Source organism: Ostrinia furnacalis, unplaced genomic scaffold, assembly GCF_004193835.3.
Source record: "Ostrinia furnacalis isolate ACB-3 unplaced genomic scaffold, ASM419383v2 OfSCF7580, whole genome shotgun sequence".
Lineage (NCBI taxonomy): Eukaryota > Metazoa > Arthropoda > Insecta > Lepidoptera > Crambidae > Ostrinia > Ostrinia furnacalis.
Window position 1 is genome coordinate 520,424 of NW_021137819.1, and position 20,104 is coordinate 540,527.

At 36.2% G+C, this 20,104-nt stretch overlaps 1 protein-coding gene across 3 annotated transcripts; it reads left to right on the plus strand.

Annotated features, from left to right (window-relative positions):
- The first annotated feature begins 999 nt into the window (after positions 1-999).
- Fbxl4 (F box and leucine-rich-repeat gene 4) lies at positions 1,000-20,104 on the plus strand. Of its 3 annotated transcripts, XM_028321805.1 has the most exons (14): positions 1,000-1,321; positions 1,719-1,812; positions 3,646-3,838; positions 8,027-8,187; positions 9,979-10,100; positions 12,743-12,895; positions 14,741-14,838; positions 15,851-15,960; positions 17,147-17,302; positions 17,717-17,882; positions 18,252-18,437; positions 19,450-19,519; positions 19,631-19,780; positions 19,992-20,104. In XM_028321805.1, exons 1-13 carry the CDS (start codon positions 1,100-1,102, stop codon positions 19,739-19,741), a joined length of 1,842 nt encoding a protein of 613 aa, XP_028177606.1. In that variant the 5' UTR covers positions 1,000-1,099; the 3' UTR covers positions 19,742-19,780; positions 19,992-20,104. The 3 variants fall into 3 exon arrangements, with proteins under 3 accessions (XP_028177606.1, XP_028177604.1, XP_028177607.1); XM_028321803.1 differs by lacking the exon at positions 19,992-20,104 and having other exon boundaries at positions 19,631-19,840; XM_028321806.1 differs by lacking the exon at positions 19,992-20,104 and having other exon boundaries at positions 3,649-3,838; positions 19,631-19,840.

Sequence of the window (20,104 nt, forward strand, 5' to 3'; positions counted from 1 at the left end):
TAGAGACATGAGATTTTTGGTTTTACAATTTACCAAAAAACACGAATTAAAATGTCGATTTTTTCATAATGTTACATTTTTTATTATTTGTCGTCATTTTCTGGATAGGCTTATTTTGTGTATTTTTTGTATCGCCTGTTATTTAGCAATATTGCTGTTTTTATATTATCGGGATGTACCTCTTAGTTTGAAAGTTATTATACGTTTTCTTTATAGCCTGACCAGGAACATAAAAACCCTCGCCATGTTGCGGAAAACTAATGGTACTAATTTCTTTTAATGGCAACAGTGGGTCTAGACAAAGTGCCATTATAATCGCAAACCAGTCGAAAAGTGGTCGAAAAGCCCCTTTTTTGTATGGAATTTGACGGATTCGATTTTCGATTCGATCAAAAAGTGCGTTTTGTCTAGGGGGGCNTATGTATGTATAGATTATTGTTAGACTTAAATAAAAATTGATGAATAATAAAATACTTCCTACTAGCTCGATTGATAGTTTCATTTAATTTATTTAAACCAGGTTACCTATAATAATATTTTTTCGTTAATTTATGAAAATATCAAATTAGCCCGTAATCCTGAATCCTGATACATAAAGTTAGCCTATTAATTTAACACAGGTACGACTGTACTTAGTGTTGCACTATCAAATGCAATTGACGCGCCTCTATGCCAGGGTTTTTATGTTCCTGGTCAGGCTATACAATAAGTAATTGAAAGGAAAAAAACTATAAAAAAATCTGATAATTTTGGTCATTTTTTCCGTCAATAAAAATAGGTCGTTTCATCTATTTTCGTTTGTGCACTTCATCAAGACTCACATTGTATAGCTGCTCTGCCCGCTTTTTGTCACGAGTCATAAATTAATTTAATCATTTGATAATTAATTGATTCCAATCGATAACTTAGTAAGTAAATACAAAATTCAAATTCAAACCCTGTTTCTAAACGAAGAGATGGATGTCATTGTCACTGTCAAAAAAGTTTTCATCAATCGAGTCGAGTGAAAAACGAGCGAAAGAACAGTCGTTTCTCGCAAATATTTTTGTTGTTCTTGGCTTTGTATTTTTCCATCGTTGTGAGTTTATTTTCTAAAACAATGCAAAGCGCTTCAGATGTGATATCATCTTTGTTTTGGTTTAAAGAAGATCCGGACGATGAAGATCGAGAACCGCAAATAATAGAGCAATTCGTGCAAAATGTTGAAGATTTTAGTTCGCAGTACGGAAGCGAAATCAGTGTTTCGTATACCGCTTTCAATCTTCGTGGGCCACCTTCGAACTTTCCAGATTATGGCGACTATCCACAAGCTTTTGTAATGGTAAGTTTTATTTGGGAAAAAGTGTAGCATTTTGTTTAAAAGTATTCAGAGGTCAGGGTTTTTTGTTTATTTATTTTGTTGTTTGTTTTGCTACCTTAATCGAGCGCAGTGCCTACACAAATACCTAGTTTCCTATCAATCTGAACAGTTTTTATGTACACCGCTGTTAAAAATTCTATTAACTATTGAAAATTACGATAATTCTAGGTTCATTTATCAAAAGCTGTGTTGTCCATAGCTTTAAACCAAATCTGTATTCTTATTAAAAAAAGTAGGCATAAATCTTTCCAAGCAATGCTTCATGTTTGCTGTGTCCTAAATTCCAATTTTCTAGTAATTAGTCAAGATGAAAAAAATTATATGAAAGTTTTAAATAATGTGTGTAACTATTTATCAGCGAACCTACGGCACATGGTGGGAAGAAGCCCCTTCCGCTCAGAAGGACTACATGCCCCAGAACAGCAGTGCCATAACCAGCCAGGATTTTGTAGGTGTGTATGCAATTTATTTTACTGGAAAACAAAATATTCCTGTGTCTGTATGTTGTATATAAAATAAGAAAATCACAGTCATTCATAGCCAGCCAGTGTTATAAAAACCATGTTACTGACTTACCAGAATCTCTAGCATCTGCAGTGTGAAAGCCATTATTGATTTGTGTGTACCTAATGTATTTGAGTAAGTATAACAATACATGTTTGTGTGAAAATTGTTCAGGTATTACTATTAAATGGTGATTTTTGAATGAAAATTACATTAAAATTAGGTTCATTTATACAATGTGTTGGTTCTAACATGTAATTATTCTTACTGAGATACCAAAATTACATCTACAAGCTTAGTACACAGTTTTGTCTCTGTATAGCTTATGTAGGCATAGACAAACATTAGGTCATTCTGTTACTTATCTAATCAATGATAAATGATTCACTTGATCTTGGAAAAATCCTGAAAACTATTAAAAAAAAAAAGGTGAGATACAGGCCAAGAGCTTCCTCGTTGTGTATAAAAAAAAAAAAAAAAAAAAAAAAAATGGTTAAAATACCTATATTTATGGCTATGAATGACATACACAAACTTACAACATATTTCTGCCTGCATTATGTGGGTGTTTCTGCTACGAATTTATGGATTTTTCCATTCATTATGTAAATATTTGGTTTGATTGTAGCCTATAACAATTGCTTTCTGATAGTTCACTGTAAAAATACTTTGGCATTAGAATGGACAATAGGGGTGAAAAGATAATGACTAATAATAGTTAAGACTTAGGCTGAGTTGCACCAACTTACTTTGACCGTAACTTTAACAATAACCGGTGCTTTTTGTATGGAGTTGTACAGATTTTTTACGTTTGTCAAAGTTAAAGTAAGATGGTGCAACCCAGCCTTTGTATTTTTTTGCTTGAACAGTTTTTGGTGGTAATTTATTGTTGGTTGAAGTCACGAGACTACAAACACGAAGTTACAATCCTTTTGAGAACTTAAACAGTCCCCCAAGTGGTTGTATTAAGGCAGCCCAAAATGTTTCCCTATTTTCATTAAGTTTTTTCGAAACAAAGAAACAGTTTCCCATTAAAGGAGTGTTTTCAGAGGTGTTGAGGAAAAAAACTCAAAGTTCAAAGTTTTTGAAGCTTTTGTCCGGCTTCAGCAATTACTGTTATGGTAACCATATACCGTGAGTGAGAGGGGTGGAAGCTTCCTTTCTCGTTCTCTCTGCTCAGTACCGGATTTACCGCAAATTATGCAATTGCTTAGTTATGGCATCATGTCTTGGGGGTCATCGTGCGGGTCATCTATAAAAACTACAAATATTCCACGAATTTAAGACATGTACAAGTCGCTATTCGCATTTCAATTTGCAATCATTATACGTTATTTTTTCTAAACAACGATAGTAGGATAAGTTAAGAGGGTTATGCCCGTTTTCACCATCAATCCCTAATTTTTAAGTGACCCCTATGGGTACAAATTAATTTTGTTTTTATAGAGGGGCCACTTAAAAATTTGTCACATAGGTATGGATTGCTTAGGGCTAGGGCATTAAGTTCGTCTAAGGCCCAGAACAGACGTGAAATGCAATTGCAACGAAACTGCTACTGCTAGTTACTTTTGAGTTGCATCTAAGTTTCTGCCATAGCGTCCGTTGAGAGACCACACATGACGCGACCAGTTTGAAACCGATTTGAACTGGTCAAACTCAAAAGTAACTAGTAGTTGCAGTTTCGTTGCAGTTGCGTTTCACCGTGTGATCTGGTCTGGGCCTTAATCCAGCACTGACTAAGTTCTGTCGTTCCACCTTGCAAACAACGTTGCTTTCGGCAGAAGTGTCGTTTGAGCGAGCAGTCTACCCGATGGAGGTGTCAGTCTTCGAGACATACAACCCTGGTGCCCTGGTCCGCATTTGGGCACGGGGACCGACATCCTGGACCCTGCTGTGGGAAGGAGAACCGGAGTATGTTGGTGACACGCCCAGGATCTTCAGCCCGCCCATCAGACAGATGAATGCTCCGACCAGGTAAAGAAACAGATTCTAAGTAGACATCAGGGATGTTATGGATATCCGTAAGCATAACCGAAACTATCGGATATTCGAAATAAAAAAAATATCCGTAATCGTAACCGAAACCGATTCAAAAGTTTCGGATAAAGACGGAGTCTAAATCTTAATATTTTTTACTTGTCTGGCATCCCCTGGCACCATTCTGATATACCCTGCCTGTTTTGCCTTTATCATAGGTACCGTCATAGAACATAAAGTGGTTGTGTGTCGCGCAGCATCTTGCTTATTAAAAATATGCGAAACTGAAATTATCCGAAACTTTCGGATAATCCGAAATGATTAACTATTCGCAACCGAAACCGGTATAATATTATTCTAATATACGTAACCGTATCCATATCCGAAACTTCATATCCATAACATCCCTGGTAGACATCACTTATTATCGGTTATTTCCGCTATGCACCACTCTTAAATTAAAATACCCACGAAATAGTGCAGCTATGTGCCACATTCTTTGTATTATATGAGTAGTTCATATCGGAATCGCTTTGGCCACAATGGTGTCACGACCTTGGTTGATAACAAACTTTATGAGGCTTCTGACATGGTTCTATTATATCGACCGACTGCTTAACGCCTTCCGAAACAGGGAAAGTGTTTTTGGAAAGGCAGGTGGATTGATTTGAATTCCGCAAAAAAATAATAATCTATACTTATAATAAATCTGTAGAGAGGTCAATTCTGTACATGAAATATATTTTCAAAATAACTATCAGGGGGTGATTAGTGATTGATACTGATGTCAAAAATGCAATCAGTAAAATTTTTGTCTGTCTGTCTGTCTGTCTGTATGTTCCTTATAGAAACAAAAACTACTAGACGGATTTTAACGAAACTTGGTACAATTATTCTTCATACTCCTGGACAGGTTATAGTATACTTAGGAATTCCCACGGGAACGGGAATTAGCGGGAAAATCCTTTTGTATGAAAAATCTAAACCGCTTAAGTTAGACGCTTGAAATTTGGCATGCAGGTAGAATAGTAAACTTAAAGCTTAGTTACAACAGGATATTGCAAAATTCCCACGGGAACGGGAGTTAGCGGGAAAAAACATTTGTATGAAAAAATCTAAACCGCGTAAGATAGATGAAGGGGGTAAAACGGGATCCACGCGTACGAAGTCGCGGGCGGCCGCTAGTTACATAATATTTTCCAATTATCATGTTCTTTATTTTAGAATCAAGTGTTTTAGCGTAACAAACACGAAAATATAATTTTCCTTTGATCAAAATTAATTGAATGAACTTCAACTGTTTCAGACTCGTAACTGTTTTCAACCGACTTCAAAAAAAGGAGGAGGTTCTCAATTCGACCCGTATGTTTTTTTTTTCTATGTTTGTTACGCGATAACTCCGCCAATTATGAACCGATTTGCACAAATCTTTTTTCGGCATATAGGTAATACCTCAAGGGTGGTCCCATTTAAATTTCATAATAAAAAAAACAACCCCCAAGGGCGGAAAATTGGGGATGAACTTTTTTATACGCAATATTTCCGCCGATTATAAACCAATTTGAACGATTATTTTTTTATTGAATAGGTATTATCAAAAGAGTGGTTTCATGCGAATTTGAAGAAAATATTTCATCCCCAAGGGTGGAAAATTGGGGATGAACTTTTTTATACGTAATATCTCCGCCGATTATGAACCAATTTGAACGATTACTTTTTTGTTGAATAGGTATTATCAAAAGGGTGGTTTCATGCGAATTTGAAGAAAAACTGGTCATGGTAGGTACAACTCCTTAATGCTTAGGAGTTGTAGGATAATTTTTTAAATATTATAAGTACAAATAGACCAACAGTTGTATTTTTTCATGTTTTTAAGGTGGGCTGACGGTTTAAGGTCTTTTTAGGTTTCCTATATGGTAGCCTGTATTTTGTAGGGAATATTATTTTACACTAGACATGAAGAATATGGTCTCTACTGCCTACCTTCAGTGGTAACATCAAGGTAATAATTAGTTGACTAAAAAGCAAGAAATAAGTAAAATTTTATTTAAAAAAAAATACCGACTCCAAAAAACCTACACTAAAAAGTAGAAAAATAATTACTAAGTACCTACTTATTTATTAGGACGAATTATTAATATTTATGTAGGTATACCATACCCCCAAGGGTGGAAAATTGGGGATGAACTTTTTTATACGCAATATCTCCGCCGATTATGAACCAATTTGAACGATTATTTTTTTGTTGAATAGGTATTATCAAAAGGGTGGTTTCATGCGAATTTGAAGAAAAACTGGTCATGGTAGGTACAACTCCTTAATGCTAGGAGTTGTAGGATAATTCTTTAAATATTATAAGTACAAATAGACCAATAGTTGTATTTTTTCATGTTTTTAAGGTGGGCTGACGGTTTAAGGTCTTTTTAGGTTTCCTATATGGTAACCTGTATTTTGTAGGGAATATTATTTTACACTAGACATGAAGAATATGGTCTCTACTGCCTACCTTCAGTGGTAACATCAAGGTAATAATTAGTTAACTAAAAAGCAAGAAATAAGTAAAATTTTATTTAAAAAAAAAGTGTGGTGCAGGCAAACTTTACATGTTTCATAATCTTGGCACCGACTCCAGAAGTATCAAACATGGTATACCTACATAAATATTAATAATTCGTCCTAATAAATAAGTAGGTAATTAGTAATTATTTTTCTACTTTTTAGTGTAGGTTTTTTAAATTTAGTCACGACGATAAAAATATGCAACTAAATGTCCCCTAACCAATTACGTTACCCCTTTTCACAACATGACTCAGTCGGGGCAATGAAAACAAATAATTTAGGCACAGATGATGGTACAGTCAATGTCAAAAAAAGGTGACAACACAATCCTATTGTAACAAAGACGTGTTGCGAACTTTTTGGCTACTTTGGGTGTCACGAACTACATATTTGAAGCTGACTGTATTTACCTACATCTTACACTGTATTTGTGATAGGTTCTGTTTTACAATAAAATGTAATCCTCTAGTCTGGTGTTGTGGCGACAGTAAAAGTTTTTATACTTACAGAAAACATGAGAATAAAATCAGACAATGAGATGAGAATATCATGAAGAATATCAAGAATGCATGGTAAATTCAGTGAACTGCTCCTGAATCGAATGTACCTACTACTACTATTTCTATTTATTTATATTAACCGGCAGACAGTGGTGACTGAGTTTGTTGCGGCGCTTCTTCTCAGCACTTGCCAAATGTTGGTCTCGAAGCGCTGGTAGGGTAAAAAGATTATGAGACATTTAGAGGCTCCTTAAGAGCAAAATGACGATTTGTAAGAACTATTTATTAGTCCAAACAAATAAAGAAATTTTGACTTTGACTTTGACATGAAAAAAACATTATTTTAATAACTAAGGTCAAATGCCAACAGACGGTCGCATTCGTCAAAACATTATTCTGTTTTATTATAATAACAATTCCAATAATATCTCATTTTGAATTACTGAATATTATCAATTGCTTTTGTTTACGAATTCTAGTCTTGCGTAATTATATGAAATAAACTAGCTGTGCCCGCGACTTCGTACGCGTGAAAACTCATTTTCGCAACATTTTTCATTGTTGCTCTGCTCCTATTGATCGTAGCGTGATGTTGTATAGCCTATAGCCTTCCTAGATAAATGGGCTATCTAACACTGAAAGAATTTTTCAAATCGGACCAGTAGTTCCGGAGATTAGCGCGTCCAAGTATACAAACAAACAAACAAGCTCTTCAGCTTTATAATAGTAGTACAGAAGTACAGATTCTTAAGAAACATTTCTTAATAAAAACTCATAAAACTCATTTATTTCTGTAAGTAGGCTTTAAAAAAGCACTTTTACACGTCCCAGTATTAACCCTACCACTGCTTCAGGACAATAAATGGGCCAGTGCTGAGAAGAAGCAGCGCAAGAAACTCGGACACTATTGTCAGCCTCTTTTTCAAAGGTTTACAGGTTTTCAAAATACATAGTTATAAATATTTATGCGAACTAGGCTAACTAGTTACGCATCCCAAACATTTTTATCTTTTAATAATCATCGACTTTATAGTAGCCCTTTTTCATTAAGGTACTTTTAATATGTGCTTTGAATTTATGAATGGGTAGTTCTACAACAGTTTATTTTAATTTATTATTATTACAGGATACTAAGGCTGGAGTTCAACCACAAACTATTGCCGTACTACACTGAGTTAGACGCTGTGTTACTAAAAGGCAGGGAGCCTCCGAATCTAGTCCGAATGAAGAACAACTTCTCTTACTCGTCGCTATTCTTCAAGAAGACTCAGCCAGTTGTCGAAAAAGGTATGAATGAGTATTTGGAACCGTTTTTAAATGTTATTTTATCACCATGGTGCAAGGCATTACTAAACATAAAAGCTGTCTTTAGACGTATTTTCTATTTTTTTTAATTCAAATCCGTACATGAATCACTTCTTTCGACAGTCGGTTAATAAGCTTACAATTCCCTAATAAACTAATATTAAAAAAACCTAAAGGTTATTTCCTTACGTAATTTCCGTATTATCGGATTTAGCATACGAGATGCGTGCATGAGCTCCAGTAAATGGCGATGATAGATAGACCAAAAACACAGAAACGGCATCAGGGAATATTATTATCTGCATAAGACTGTATAGGGCCTCATAGGCGCTTATGATTGGTGAGATTTCATAAAATATGTGATTGTATTCAAATGCTTCAAGAATGTCTTCTATTCGTCAACTTATCGAATATTTATGATTATTTCGACATTTTTGCAGCTGCTGAATTGATTTCAACTGTCTTAAAATGGGACAGAGTAGAATTGATTTGAAGCCGTGATATTTGAAGGATTTTTTGTAAAATTGTTTTTATTTAAACATTTTAAAACATTAGTTATCATTAAAACCTAGATATGAGTAAAATGACGCGAATCTATAGTTAATGCTAAGCAATAAATAGACAATCGCCCATTAGGCCAAGGTTGAGTTTTTTACCTAACTACCATTAATATTCAGTAACTTATGGAACGTACGGATATACGGAACGAAAATGTAAGTCTGGGTGTAAAATTTACTAAGACTTAATATTTTCCCCGCCTAGTTGTCGTAACAGTTATGTCAAAAGGCTTGGATTATTGTATCACTTAAGAAAAGAAGAAGGGACTCAGTTAGAACTCAAAATTGATGGTGTTGGAACTCCTTGGTAGAGCCGATAGTCGTTAAGTTGCTATCGGTCAATACAAAATTACATACTCTATTTGTGAGACAGCTAGACTCCTCTATAAAATATTTAACAGCTGGACTTATCTTTTTTTTTATGATTTCTGATCTTTTCATCCTCATTAAAGCAAAATTACTTCCCTTTCTATCAAATAGGTTTATCTTAAGTTCTTTTTTTTGACGTTATAGCGGAAATTAAGGCAAAAGATTAGCATTCTATTTTTAAGTGTTTGTAATTTTTTAAACATAGAATTTTAAAAATAAATTATCGCTTCTCGATTGCTGTAGCGTTAACGATAGCGATCACGAGATCACGTTCAAGGCCGCGTTTACATAACAACACGGGCCGGTCTTCGATTGCATTTTTAATTGCATCGTTGTTTACTGCCGTGTTTTGTTTTTTTTTCACTAAAAAGGTCGTTGTAGAAAAAGATAACAGAAAATATTTTAATGTTTGCGCTGTGTTCTTTTGTTATTGTTCTCCGGTGAACAATTTTATTTCGCTCTTTTTATCTTTTACATTTAATTTTTAAATAAACACGTCAGTTTATAAGTGCGTTTGTAAATTTATTTTAATTTATTATTTACATTAATGCATTAAAAGTGCTTTAGAAAATATAGTACCTAAAGTGGATCTAGGTACTATATGAAATATCATGAAAAGATTGCATTGTTTCCACTAGTAAAGTATTCGCCCCATTACGTCTCACGCTTTCAGTATCTGGCAAATACATTTTAAATAACATACTTAAAACAATGTGAATAGATATTAAAAAAAACTACTTTCTAATTCCACGTCATTGCTTACGCTATCTTGTTACACACGTCACTAATTAGCCGACGATTCTTCCTCACATCACAATCAACATTACACAAGCGCCTTTGTTCGCAGGCCAGTTGCTCAATCGGATCATGGCGTCGAATCTGCACGAGGCTGTGGTCCCGCCGACTTTAGCCGCGAACTTGAACCGTATTGACACAGGCCCGCCGCTAGGGGATTTCCATCGGCTGCCGGTAAGTTTTAAGAGTTATATTATAATGTAGATCACTTATTTAAATAAATGTAAACTTCTTAAGGCCCGGTTTCTACCAAAGTGGACAGGAGATGAGAGGAGATGTTTTTGAATACTTCCGAACTGAAGCTGAGCGGAGAGGAGATGTGGGAATACCGAAATCTGATTGCTTATACAAAACACATCTCCTCTTGTGTCTTTTCTTCTTCGCTTTAGTGGAAACCGGGCCTTACGCCCGTATTCACAAACGATGCTTGCTTGATTGAAGCAGAAAATCGAACACACAGCGTTGAATAGAGCTCTTGAGATTGGTTCGTGTGTCACCCTGTGCGTCCACGCGCACTGTGAGACCTCATAGAAATGTTTGTGAATACGGGCGTTACTCTCACCTGGTTTTGAGATTCAGGTTGGGTAGAATAGGACTACCCACTTTCTTCTCGTGAATGTCGTAATAGTCGACTAAAGGAGAATTATGCGAATATAAGGCTTCGCCAACCCATCTGGTCAGTGTGGGGAAGAAAGGCCAAATTCTTATTTGGTCTCTGGCTTAGAGAGGGCCGTGTTCTCGTGTTCCTACATAGGAAACTAAATGACCGGATAGTGAAAAAACCAAGTTACCCACCTCTAACACCCTGTATGACCCATTATGTCGTTTAGGATCGCCCCTCCCACTAACAATCTGTTTATATCTAGACATACGCCGGACATCTCTATTTATATCTAGACAGCAGTAATCATAAACTATTTGACGTCTATGATGCACGGTAATAAATCCTCTGGTGGAAGCGCGCCAACCCTGACCTACGGTAACTCAGTCGTGTCACCATAGGTCTTAGCATAAAACATTCTTCACGTTTCTACGAATGTAGAAGTAGGAATTTTATTATTATTATTTTTTATGAGGTTTTGCGTGTTTTACATTGCATTTTGCTATAATTTGCAGAACAAGCGTGTATTGCGATAAGATTGTTTTACGGCTATTTTATGTAAAAATCTATAATTTTATACGACTAAGTAGCCTGATATAGGGAAAAAATGTGTCTAGTACGAATTATTACTAATGATGATGATGGAGATATCCCCTTCTGTAAGTAGGGCTTAAGAATAAACTAATTAATAGTTTAAGTGCATTTAATTTCTATCCAAGGTCAGCTTGAATAAGCCTAAGCTTGTTAGAAATTAGTAATTACGCATTAAGTATACATTAGTCAACTGCTTAATTGATGCTGCTGGTATAATTATATCGAAGCAATGATTTATGTTTGTTCTTATCTGTATGAACTGTCACTATTCGCCTATCCCAATACGATGTTATTGCGACTATATTTCTTTATCTAGCTAGTGGTCATAATGATTTTATTTACATATTTTTATCATGAAGAGATTTTCTTTGTTATATTTCTCAACCCGTCTGGCCAGAGTGGGAAGTGGAGACCAAATTAAAACCAAAGAATGTGCAGACTTTATAATGACACTGTCACTGAACACTCTTCTTTGGACATATTCTGTTCTAAGCTGTCCAAATTCAGGAGAGATATCCTGAATATAAAGTCAAGTTGTCCTTTGTAAACTTTAATAACACTTATTAACATTAAATACTAAGCATAAAATAAGTTAAACTAACACTACTTACCCTCTTTATTTCATCATTTTCAATTCATTCTGTGCACACATGTTTAGAGTTGCGGTTTGGATTAATCTATGGAATATTATCTGTGCCTGAATATGACTGTAACTTGTTTTGTGAGCCTTAAATAAATAAATAAATTCTCCACTTGTCGCTGGTAAACTGGAGAGTGGTGTTCCTGCAGTGAATACTAATGACCTGATTATGATGAAAATAATCGATACACAGAACATCATAGTAATAGAAAGATTTGAGCCTTTGTATCTTCACTATAATCTTATAAAAACGCATAAAAATATAAACACAGGGAAAATTACTTGTTACATAATAGAAAACTCTTTGTTACACAGGGGGCCTACTCCAAACGCTGTTTACGTAGTTTCGGGTTTATATGTCATCGTCGCCCATGCTGGCATCTCACTTTGTGTGAGATCTTCGAGAGGGATGGCAACATTACAAACTTCGGATAATGTTTTTCGGAGTAGCCCCACGAATTCCATAAGATCACGTGACTCACGTGTCGCAGTCGCTCGATAATATTTATTGTTTTATTTTTATTTTGCCATAGACGAAAGGGCAAACGGGCGTTTGGGTCGCCTGACCTTTGAGTAATGTAGGTACAGAAATAATTGGATAATAAAGAATTAATTGATGTTGACCTTAATGTTTTTATTGTTATTGAAGAGCTGCCTAGTTGAAAATTTCACGGGTCACCGGGCTGATCTCATAAACCGTGATTCACAGATGATGTTACAGATATGAACAACAAAAATGCTAAAAATAGAATAAAATAAATATTTAACCGTACTTTTTGCCGATGGTACAGTTCGCCGAAAAATCACTCCTACAGTGATTTCCTTACGAACTGGGACAACATACAATGATCATAATTATGGTGTCCTCACTTTAAATGTAAGCGATGCTATGCTATGCTGTTATGGGATGGGTTTACTCCGAAGAGTGCTAAATAAAACGGCATAGTTTGGGTGCTACTCATACATTGATTTCTTTTCCAGGATGAAACAATACTATGCGTGATGAAGTACCTGGACATACAGTCGTTGTGCCGATGCGCTCAAGTGAACAGGCACTTCAACAGGCTCGCATCGGATTCCATTCTGTATCGCAGCATCGATCTTCGGCCATATTGGCATTGTGTGCAGTCACAGGTGAGAATAGAATCAAAGGTTGACTAGGAGAGAATCGACTAAGTTCGCCTTTCGTACTCTAACGTAAGTGTAATAATTATGAATTTAGGTATTTCAATTTTTGGATAGCTTTTTAGTTTTAACTTATGAATAAATTATTCCGAAATCCTGCAACAAAATAAGTTTTGCTTCTTTTGTTTTAAAAAAAAAAAAACAAAATAACACCCAATTTGTATTGGTTGGAAGTTAATAGGACGAACGTGTGGTGGGAGAATCACTGAACTAGCCGAAGCCAGAAGCATGCATTGATGACTAACAGTGGATTGAAGTATGATAATATTCATTCATTATGTACCGTCAAAAGCTTGTAAAATTATAAATATTATTTGCAAAACAGGTCCTAATACAACTACATAAGATGCAGCCGTTTTAGCGTCGTCTGTATTTATTTATTTGTATTAGATGGAAACTTCTGTCACGTGGCTCTGCCTTATTTGGGAATTCGTATTACTTTGTTACTGTGTCCTTGACATTCAACTACACGTGTGTATTGTGATTTATAATGAATATTACAAGATTCGGTATTATGGAGAAATAAGGTGATTTCATAGCGTTACAAGGTTGATCGGATTGTGAAGTTCATATTTTTACGGATTGGGTCTTTTCCCGGTCTTATGCCTTCATATTGCTGTAACTTTAGATTATTATTACTAGCGGCCGCCCGCGACTTTGTACGCGTGGACCCCGTTTTACCCCCTCAGGGGTGGAGTTTCGTAAAATTAGTCTGTAGTAGATGTCTACTACACCCTATAAGGAACCTACCTGCCAAATTTCAAGTTTGTAGGTTTTATTGTTTCTGAGATTTCGTTATTAATCAGTATATTCCGCGATTATAAAGTCTTGACATGTTCCATTGTTATGATAATATCTCCGTCATTGATTAGTTGCCAACTTTTTTTGACCTTATGACTATGTCTGATAATGCTCATTATCTCATAGCCTCACGTGAATGCCTCAAGGTCTCGAACATTGAATCTTTTGTTCTTCAAAACGACTATTTTTGGCAAAACAATCTATCTTAAATAAGTTATAGGAGACTGTTTTACAAAGGTTTATGCAAATAAATACTATAAGCGTCTTTAAATAATACTCTTATTTAAAAGTTTACTAGTTTTGACGAAAATAAGTTGCACTATAAAGACTAAAAAAAGCAGAAACATTAAAAGTTTTTTTTTACAATCGATTCCTATTTCGAACGTCTCGATGACTCTTTTTTTTCTTAAACCAGTTTAGAGAATAAAGGTTAAATTAAACCCGTTTAATTTCCAGATAACGTGGTTTGTTTGGAATCATAGAAAAGCATGTAAATAATTATAATTGCTCAATTCATTATACAACATGATAAAAATGTCTGATCCGTTCTGGGTGCTTAAATGCAACAACTTTTTGTATGACATCATATAAAACATAAAAATAAAATAAATTATGACAATGGTGGGTCGTTACATTTACCGAGACATGGCCTCCATTTGAGTTTTTATTTACTCACTCGTATTTTTATAGATTCTGCGACAGTTATAACATAGTATAATAGCCCGCTGGAAAGTCAAATAATATGTGCTTGGGAAGTGTATTCATCATCATAATTTCAGCCATAGGACGTCCACTGCTGAACATAGGCCTCCCCCAATGCTTTCCATGTTGATCGAAGATGTTGATGGAAGTGTATTAATGTCCTGAAAAGGGTGTGATAAAGAATTTTAATAGTCAATATCTATATTGCATTCCATTCATTCAATTTATCACTTCGATGAACAATAAAGTGTTAAACAATGAAAGATGATGACATATTTACTATGTTTGCAGGTTCTAGTCACATTGTCGATGCGATGCAAGTTCCTACAGAAGTTGGATCTTTCCTGGTGCGGCAGCCATCGCATGATCCAACCCAATTACGTGGTCAAGTAAGTACGTTGATGACAAAGAATTAACGATTTACCTTTTAATTGAGGCTACTATAAACAGTGGACAACAAAGTCGGGTTGACTAGTTTTAAAAGTCTGTTGGTGTGAGTGCGTCTAAACTTTTGACAATGACTGATTTTGATAAAGTAATTGTTTGGCCAATTAGTATTTTAAACGATATGGAAGGCGCTAGAAACTGGAAATATCGATCTCATTTCTAATAAATAATGTCTATTAGAGTCGTATTTCGCCCTTCTTAGCTAGGTTCACACGTGTCTACGTATGTATAACGAATCCTGCACGTGTACGGGATTAAAAGAACGCTCTCACTAATCCATCAACTGTCCGTTTTTGAAACTTACACAAAGGCTGGAAGAATTAAAACATACATAGAAAATTCAATACGTAGATACTGAATAGGAATACTCAACGTCATTTCATAGTCAGAAAAAATCAGTTGGGCTGCTAATCATTGATACACGTTTGTTTACAACTGATGTAAACAATGCCTTTGCAAATTGCGTTTCTATGATTGCTAGTTTAATTGTCGACACATTATGTAGCTTATATTGATGAGTTCATGGTGTTTTACATTGTTATTTTCAAAGTTAAAACGCAATATGCTTAGGGGTCAGTGGATCTAAAATATTGATTTTTTATGTTTCATCTGCTTCATAATAAGTCCAGACAAACATAGTATGAACCAAATATTAGGGATGTTTGCTTTCCTACGTCTGTAATACTGTCTGTAACGCTTTCAAGCCTAATCCACTGAACCCATTTTGGTGAAATTCGGTACGGAGTTTCAGTCCTGGCAAAACACATTTAAGATAGTTTGTATCCCGGTTTTTGACATAGGGCCTATAGCACGATAAAGTCTCTCTGTGACAGACAAAATTTTACGCGGGCGAAGCCGCGTGCTAAACCTAGTGATAATAAAAGGTACATTTTAGACCCATTGCAATTTTTGTTTTGATTATTATATTTAAATCAAGGTAATATTGTTTCACAGTTTGCTACGAGACAGTGGGGCGGAATTAACACATCTCCGGATGAATTGCTGCAAATTCGTTGACAACTCGGTGCTAAGAGCTATTATTGACACTTCTACTTGTTTACAAGGTTAGTTAAATATTTGTTGGCGTTGTTGCTATTTGCTTTTTGTCAATATTAGATTCGTTCGTTCGTTTCAGCCGAAAGACGTCCACTGTTGGACAAAGGCCTCCCCAATTATTTCCACAAAGACCTCAAGAAAAAAGTCTTTGACCAGTGTGTGTTGCCAGTGATGGTATACGGATCTGAGACGTGGTCGCTTACTATGGGCCTCATATGAAGGCTCAAGGTCACCCAGAGGGCGATGGAGCGTGCTATGCTCGGAGTTTACCTGCGTGATCGAATCAGAAATGAGGAGATCCGTAGGAGAACCAAAGTGACTGACATAGCTCGCAGAATCGCTAAAATCAAGTGGCAGTGGGCTGGGCACAAGCTCGTAGAGCTGATAGCCGCTGGGGCAGGAAAGTTTTTGAGTGGCGACCACGAACCGGAAGACGTGGCGTGGGCAGGCCTCCCACTAGGTGGACCGACGATCTGGTGAAGGTCGCGGGAGGTACCTGGATGCGAGCGGCGCAGAATCGTTTTTGTGTAAATACAATATTAGATTACTCTGTGGATATTGTAGTAGGTACAGAATGAAAACATTTTCTAAAAAATATCAATGATATTATTCAGAATTATTCATTTTACTGATTCAAAGATGTTGAATATGAAATGCTTCGTATTATATTGAATATTTAACTTCTTGATTTATAGGTACAGAATAAAAAATAAATAATATTGATTTATTCGTCTGTAAAGGATCTGTCACATTGGATGCGGTCTGCGGTCAAAGTAAACGCAGTCCGCATTATGTATGAACTTTAGAACTTATAGAATGTGCCAAATCCTTAAGACTCAGATATTCAATTTAAAGAACTTTATTTTTTTGCAATTAAATAAAAATGTAAAGGGTTTTACCACATTAAACATACTTGATATTGTTTCTATTCTCATTTACCATAATGACGTTGATATATTATTTTTGATTATTCTATTCGCAAGTACTTACTTTAGTCCCAAGCTAATATTTTTAAAGTTTATATCAATATGTAATATTCGAACTCTACTTGTCATTGGGTCATGAAGCGTACATGCAAATTTAGATATTATGATACAAAAACAATACTGTTTTTGTCTGGCGGTCGCAAGACATGAATACTGGCCATTTTGAATTATTTCATATTTTATTCTAATCTTTAACTTTGAATTACAGAACTCTGTCTGCGGTCTGTCGTTGGCTGTACAGACTGGATGTGCCTCTCTGCCTTGAAGAAGCTGAAACGCCTGGATCTCTACAGAACTAATATAACAACTTCTGCAGCGGTGGCTATTATCAGATCTAATCCGGGGCTGCAGCATCTTAATGTTGGTACGCATTGGATTTTGTTTCTTATCTCTATAGGTTTAAGGGTAACATTTATGTTGCATGTCTTATGCATAAAACAAGGGAGATATGCTTGCGCATAAAGAAAACGCAGCCTATATAATTAAGCATCCCCCATTGACTTAATCAAGTTTAATACCTAAATAATTTACGCAATCAAAATACGCCATGATCACTACAAAATCCAAGGTATTTTATCAGGCTCTTTCATGGAGGTGTAGTACTCATAAACCCCTTAAAACTTCCAAGTCGATCTATTTTATCTCACTCACAGAGAAAAGAAAATTAACCGCCTTAAGAACGAAGTCCTTTTTACACCAAGATTGTGACCTCAGTAGTTTCATTCAACGCACACAATAGAAAAGCTAACCTTACTAATATTTAATATCAAAATTCCAGGTTCATGCAAAATGATATCCGCAATGGACGAAGTGGCGATGGAGTTAGGTGCAAATTGCCCTGACCTGATTTCAGTAGACTTCTGGAAGTCTTACTCGCTAACTCCAAACGGAATCAGAGCGCTTGGGAACTGCAGGAATTTGCAGGAACTGGATGTTGGATGGTGGTATGTTACATTACGTCTTATCTTAATCTTAGTAAAGGGAAAGGAAATGCTGACAAAGACTTGGCCGAGTAGACTAGACTAATATAGACACTTTATGTTGATGCCCAGTTTCATGAAAGAAGGAAGAAAATGAACAACATTGGTTGTTGACAATAGTAATCAGTAATACCGGAAAAACTATTATTTGAATACATATACTCTTTCTTTTTACTATTATGTGGAAAACACCATGCTGTTTATAATAGTCACAACATGTTGCTCGCTGGGTATCCGGCTCGAAGGACCATTTTTAAGTAAAGTAGAGCTTATCCTCTTTATATCCAGTAGTTCAAGTATAGTCAAATAATCAAGAATTCATTTCCTTTCCAGCCTCCAAGCGGGTGGTTCAGGCGAGTGGTTGGCATGGCTATCCGGCGGGGAACTTCGCAAGCTGTTCCTTGGAGCACTACGGGGCGTCTGCGATAGGGACTTGCGAGCGTTGCTGCCGAAAGCACCCAGGCTGGCCCAGTTAGACTTGCTCGGCGTTCGAGCGGTCACTCCGGACATCTGTGACGCGTAAGTAATTATTAGAAATATCACACAGCGCCATCTAGTCCCTAACTAAGCAATGCTTGTAGTATATGGGTACGGCGCGAGCGTTGCTGCCGAAAGCACCCAGGCTGGCCCAGTTAGACTTGCTCGGCGTTCGGGCGGTCACTCCGGACATCTGTGGCGCGTAAGTATAATAATTAGAAATTTCACACAGCGCCATCTAGTACCAAACTAAACAAAGCTTGTACTATTATGGGTACGACGCGAGCGTTACTGCCGAAAGCACCCAGGCTGGCCCAGTTAGACTTGCTCGGCGTTCGGGCGGTCACTCCGGACATCTGTGATGCGTAAGTAAATAACAATAGCTTTAGATATACTTCCTTGGAGCACTACGGGGCGTGTGTAATAAAGATCGTAAGTAAATAATAAATAAATAATTAGAAATTTCACATAGCGCCATCTAGTCCCAAACTAAGCAAAACTTGTACTATATGGCTACGACGCGAGCGTTGCTGCCGAAAGCACCCAGGCTGGCCCAGTTAGACTTGCTCGGCGTTCGGGCGGTCACTCCGGACATCTGTGACGCGTAAGTAAATAATAATAACTTTATATATACTTCGCAAGTTGTTCCTTGGATAGTGTGCGATAGGGACTTGCAAGCGTTGCTGCCGGTCGTCCTTTGGGTGACCAACCTTCTTATAATGTCTGTAGTAAAAAATCACGGCTCCGTAACATAGTATGTCATCACTTCAAACAAACTCTGGTCAAAGACCTCAAATAAATGTTTACGTACTTCCTTCTGGACTTAAATCTATACTAATATTATAAAGAGGAAAGATTTGTACCTATTTTTGTATGTTTGTAATGAATAGGCTCAAAAACCACTGAACGGATTTTGATGAAACTTTACAGTATTATTGTTCATAATCCAGAATAACATATAGGCTATAATTTATGACGATCTGTGACAAACGAAATTTCACGCGTGCGAAGCCGCGGGCGGAAAGCTAGTATAATATATTTCTTTAATTTACAGGATCTTAGCTGAATGTCGAGAACTGCGGCTATTGGATGTCAGCTTCTGCGATCAAATACACGAATCTCAGGTGAATAAACATTATTTTATTTTTAATTTATGCAATTTTTCATTAATCAAGACAATCCAATCCAATGCTAAAGAGAAAACGACCATAAAGACGTGATTTTCTCTTTTCCAGGTCCTGGAATGGCGTGAGCAATATCCCCACGTGAGCATCAAGCGGTCTTTCCAATCTGCTAATTTGAACACAGCGCCCAATCCGCTATTCCTGGCCCCTAGCTTAGAGTGAACGTAAGTGGTGGATATTTATATTAAGTGAGAACTGTAGGTTACAAGGAAATTATATTTCACCAATACCTTGATATGAAACTCTTGTTAGTATAAATGTTACGGTCAAAGTGATAAATGTGAAAATTATGAATAATCGCCGGTTATTATGAATAATTACCGCATGATTTGGTAAATGAGATTAATATGAGGGGTCATTTATGTGTGTATAAAACTAGATAGGCGGCTTAGGGGTGGCCCAAGGGCNGTAGGTTACAAGGAAATTATATTTCACCAATACCTTGATATGAAACTCTTGTTAGTATAAATGTTACGGTCAAAGTGATAAATGTGAAAATTATGAATAATCGCCGGTTATTATGAA

Bases quoted from the DNA above. Each gene is read 5' to 3' on its own strand.
- Fbxl4 (XM_028321805.1), top strand. From the start codon at position 1,100: ATGCAAAGCGCTTCAGATGTGATATCATCTTTGTTTTGGTTTAAAGAA. The intron at 1,813-3,645 runs GTGTGTATGCAA...TGCTTTCGGCAG, and splicing joins AACCAGCCAGGATTTTGTAG to AAGTGTCGTTTGAGCGAGCA. The intron at 19,520-19,630 runs GTGAATAAACAT...TCTCTTTTCCAG, and splicing joins ATCAAATACACGAATCTCAG to GTCCTGGAATGGCGTGAGCA.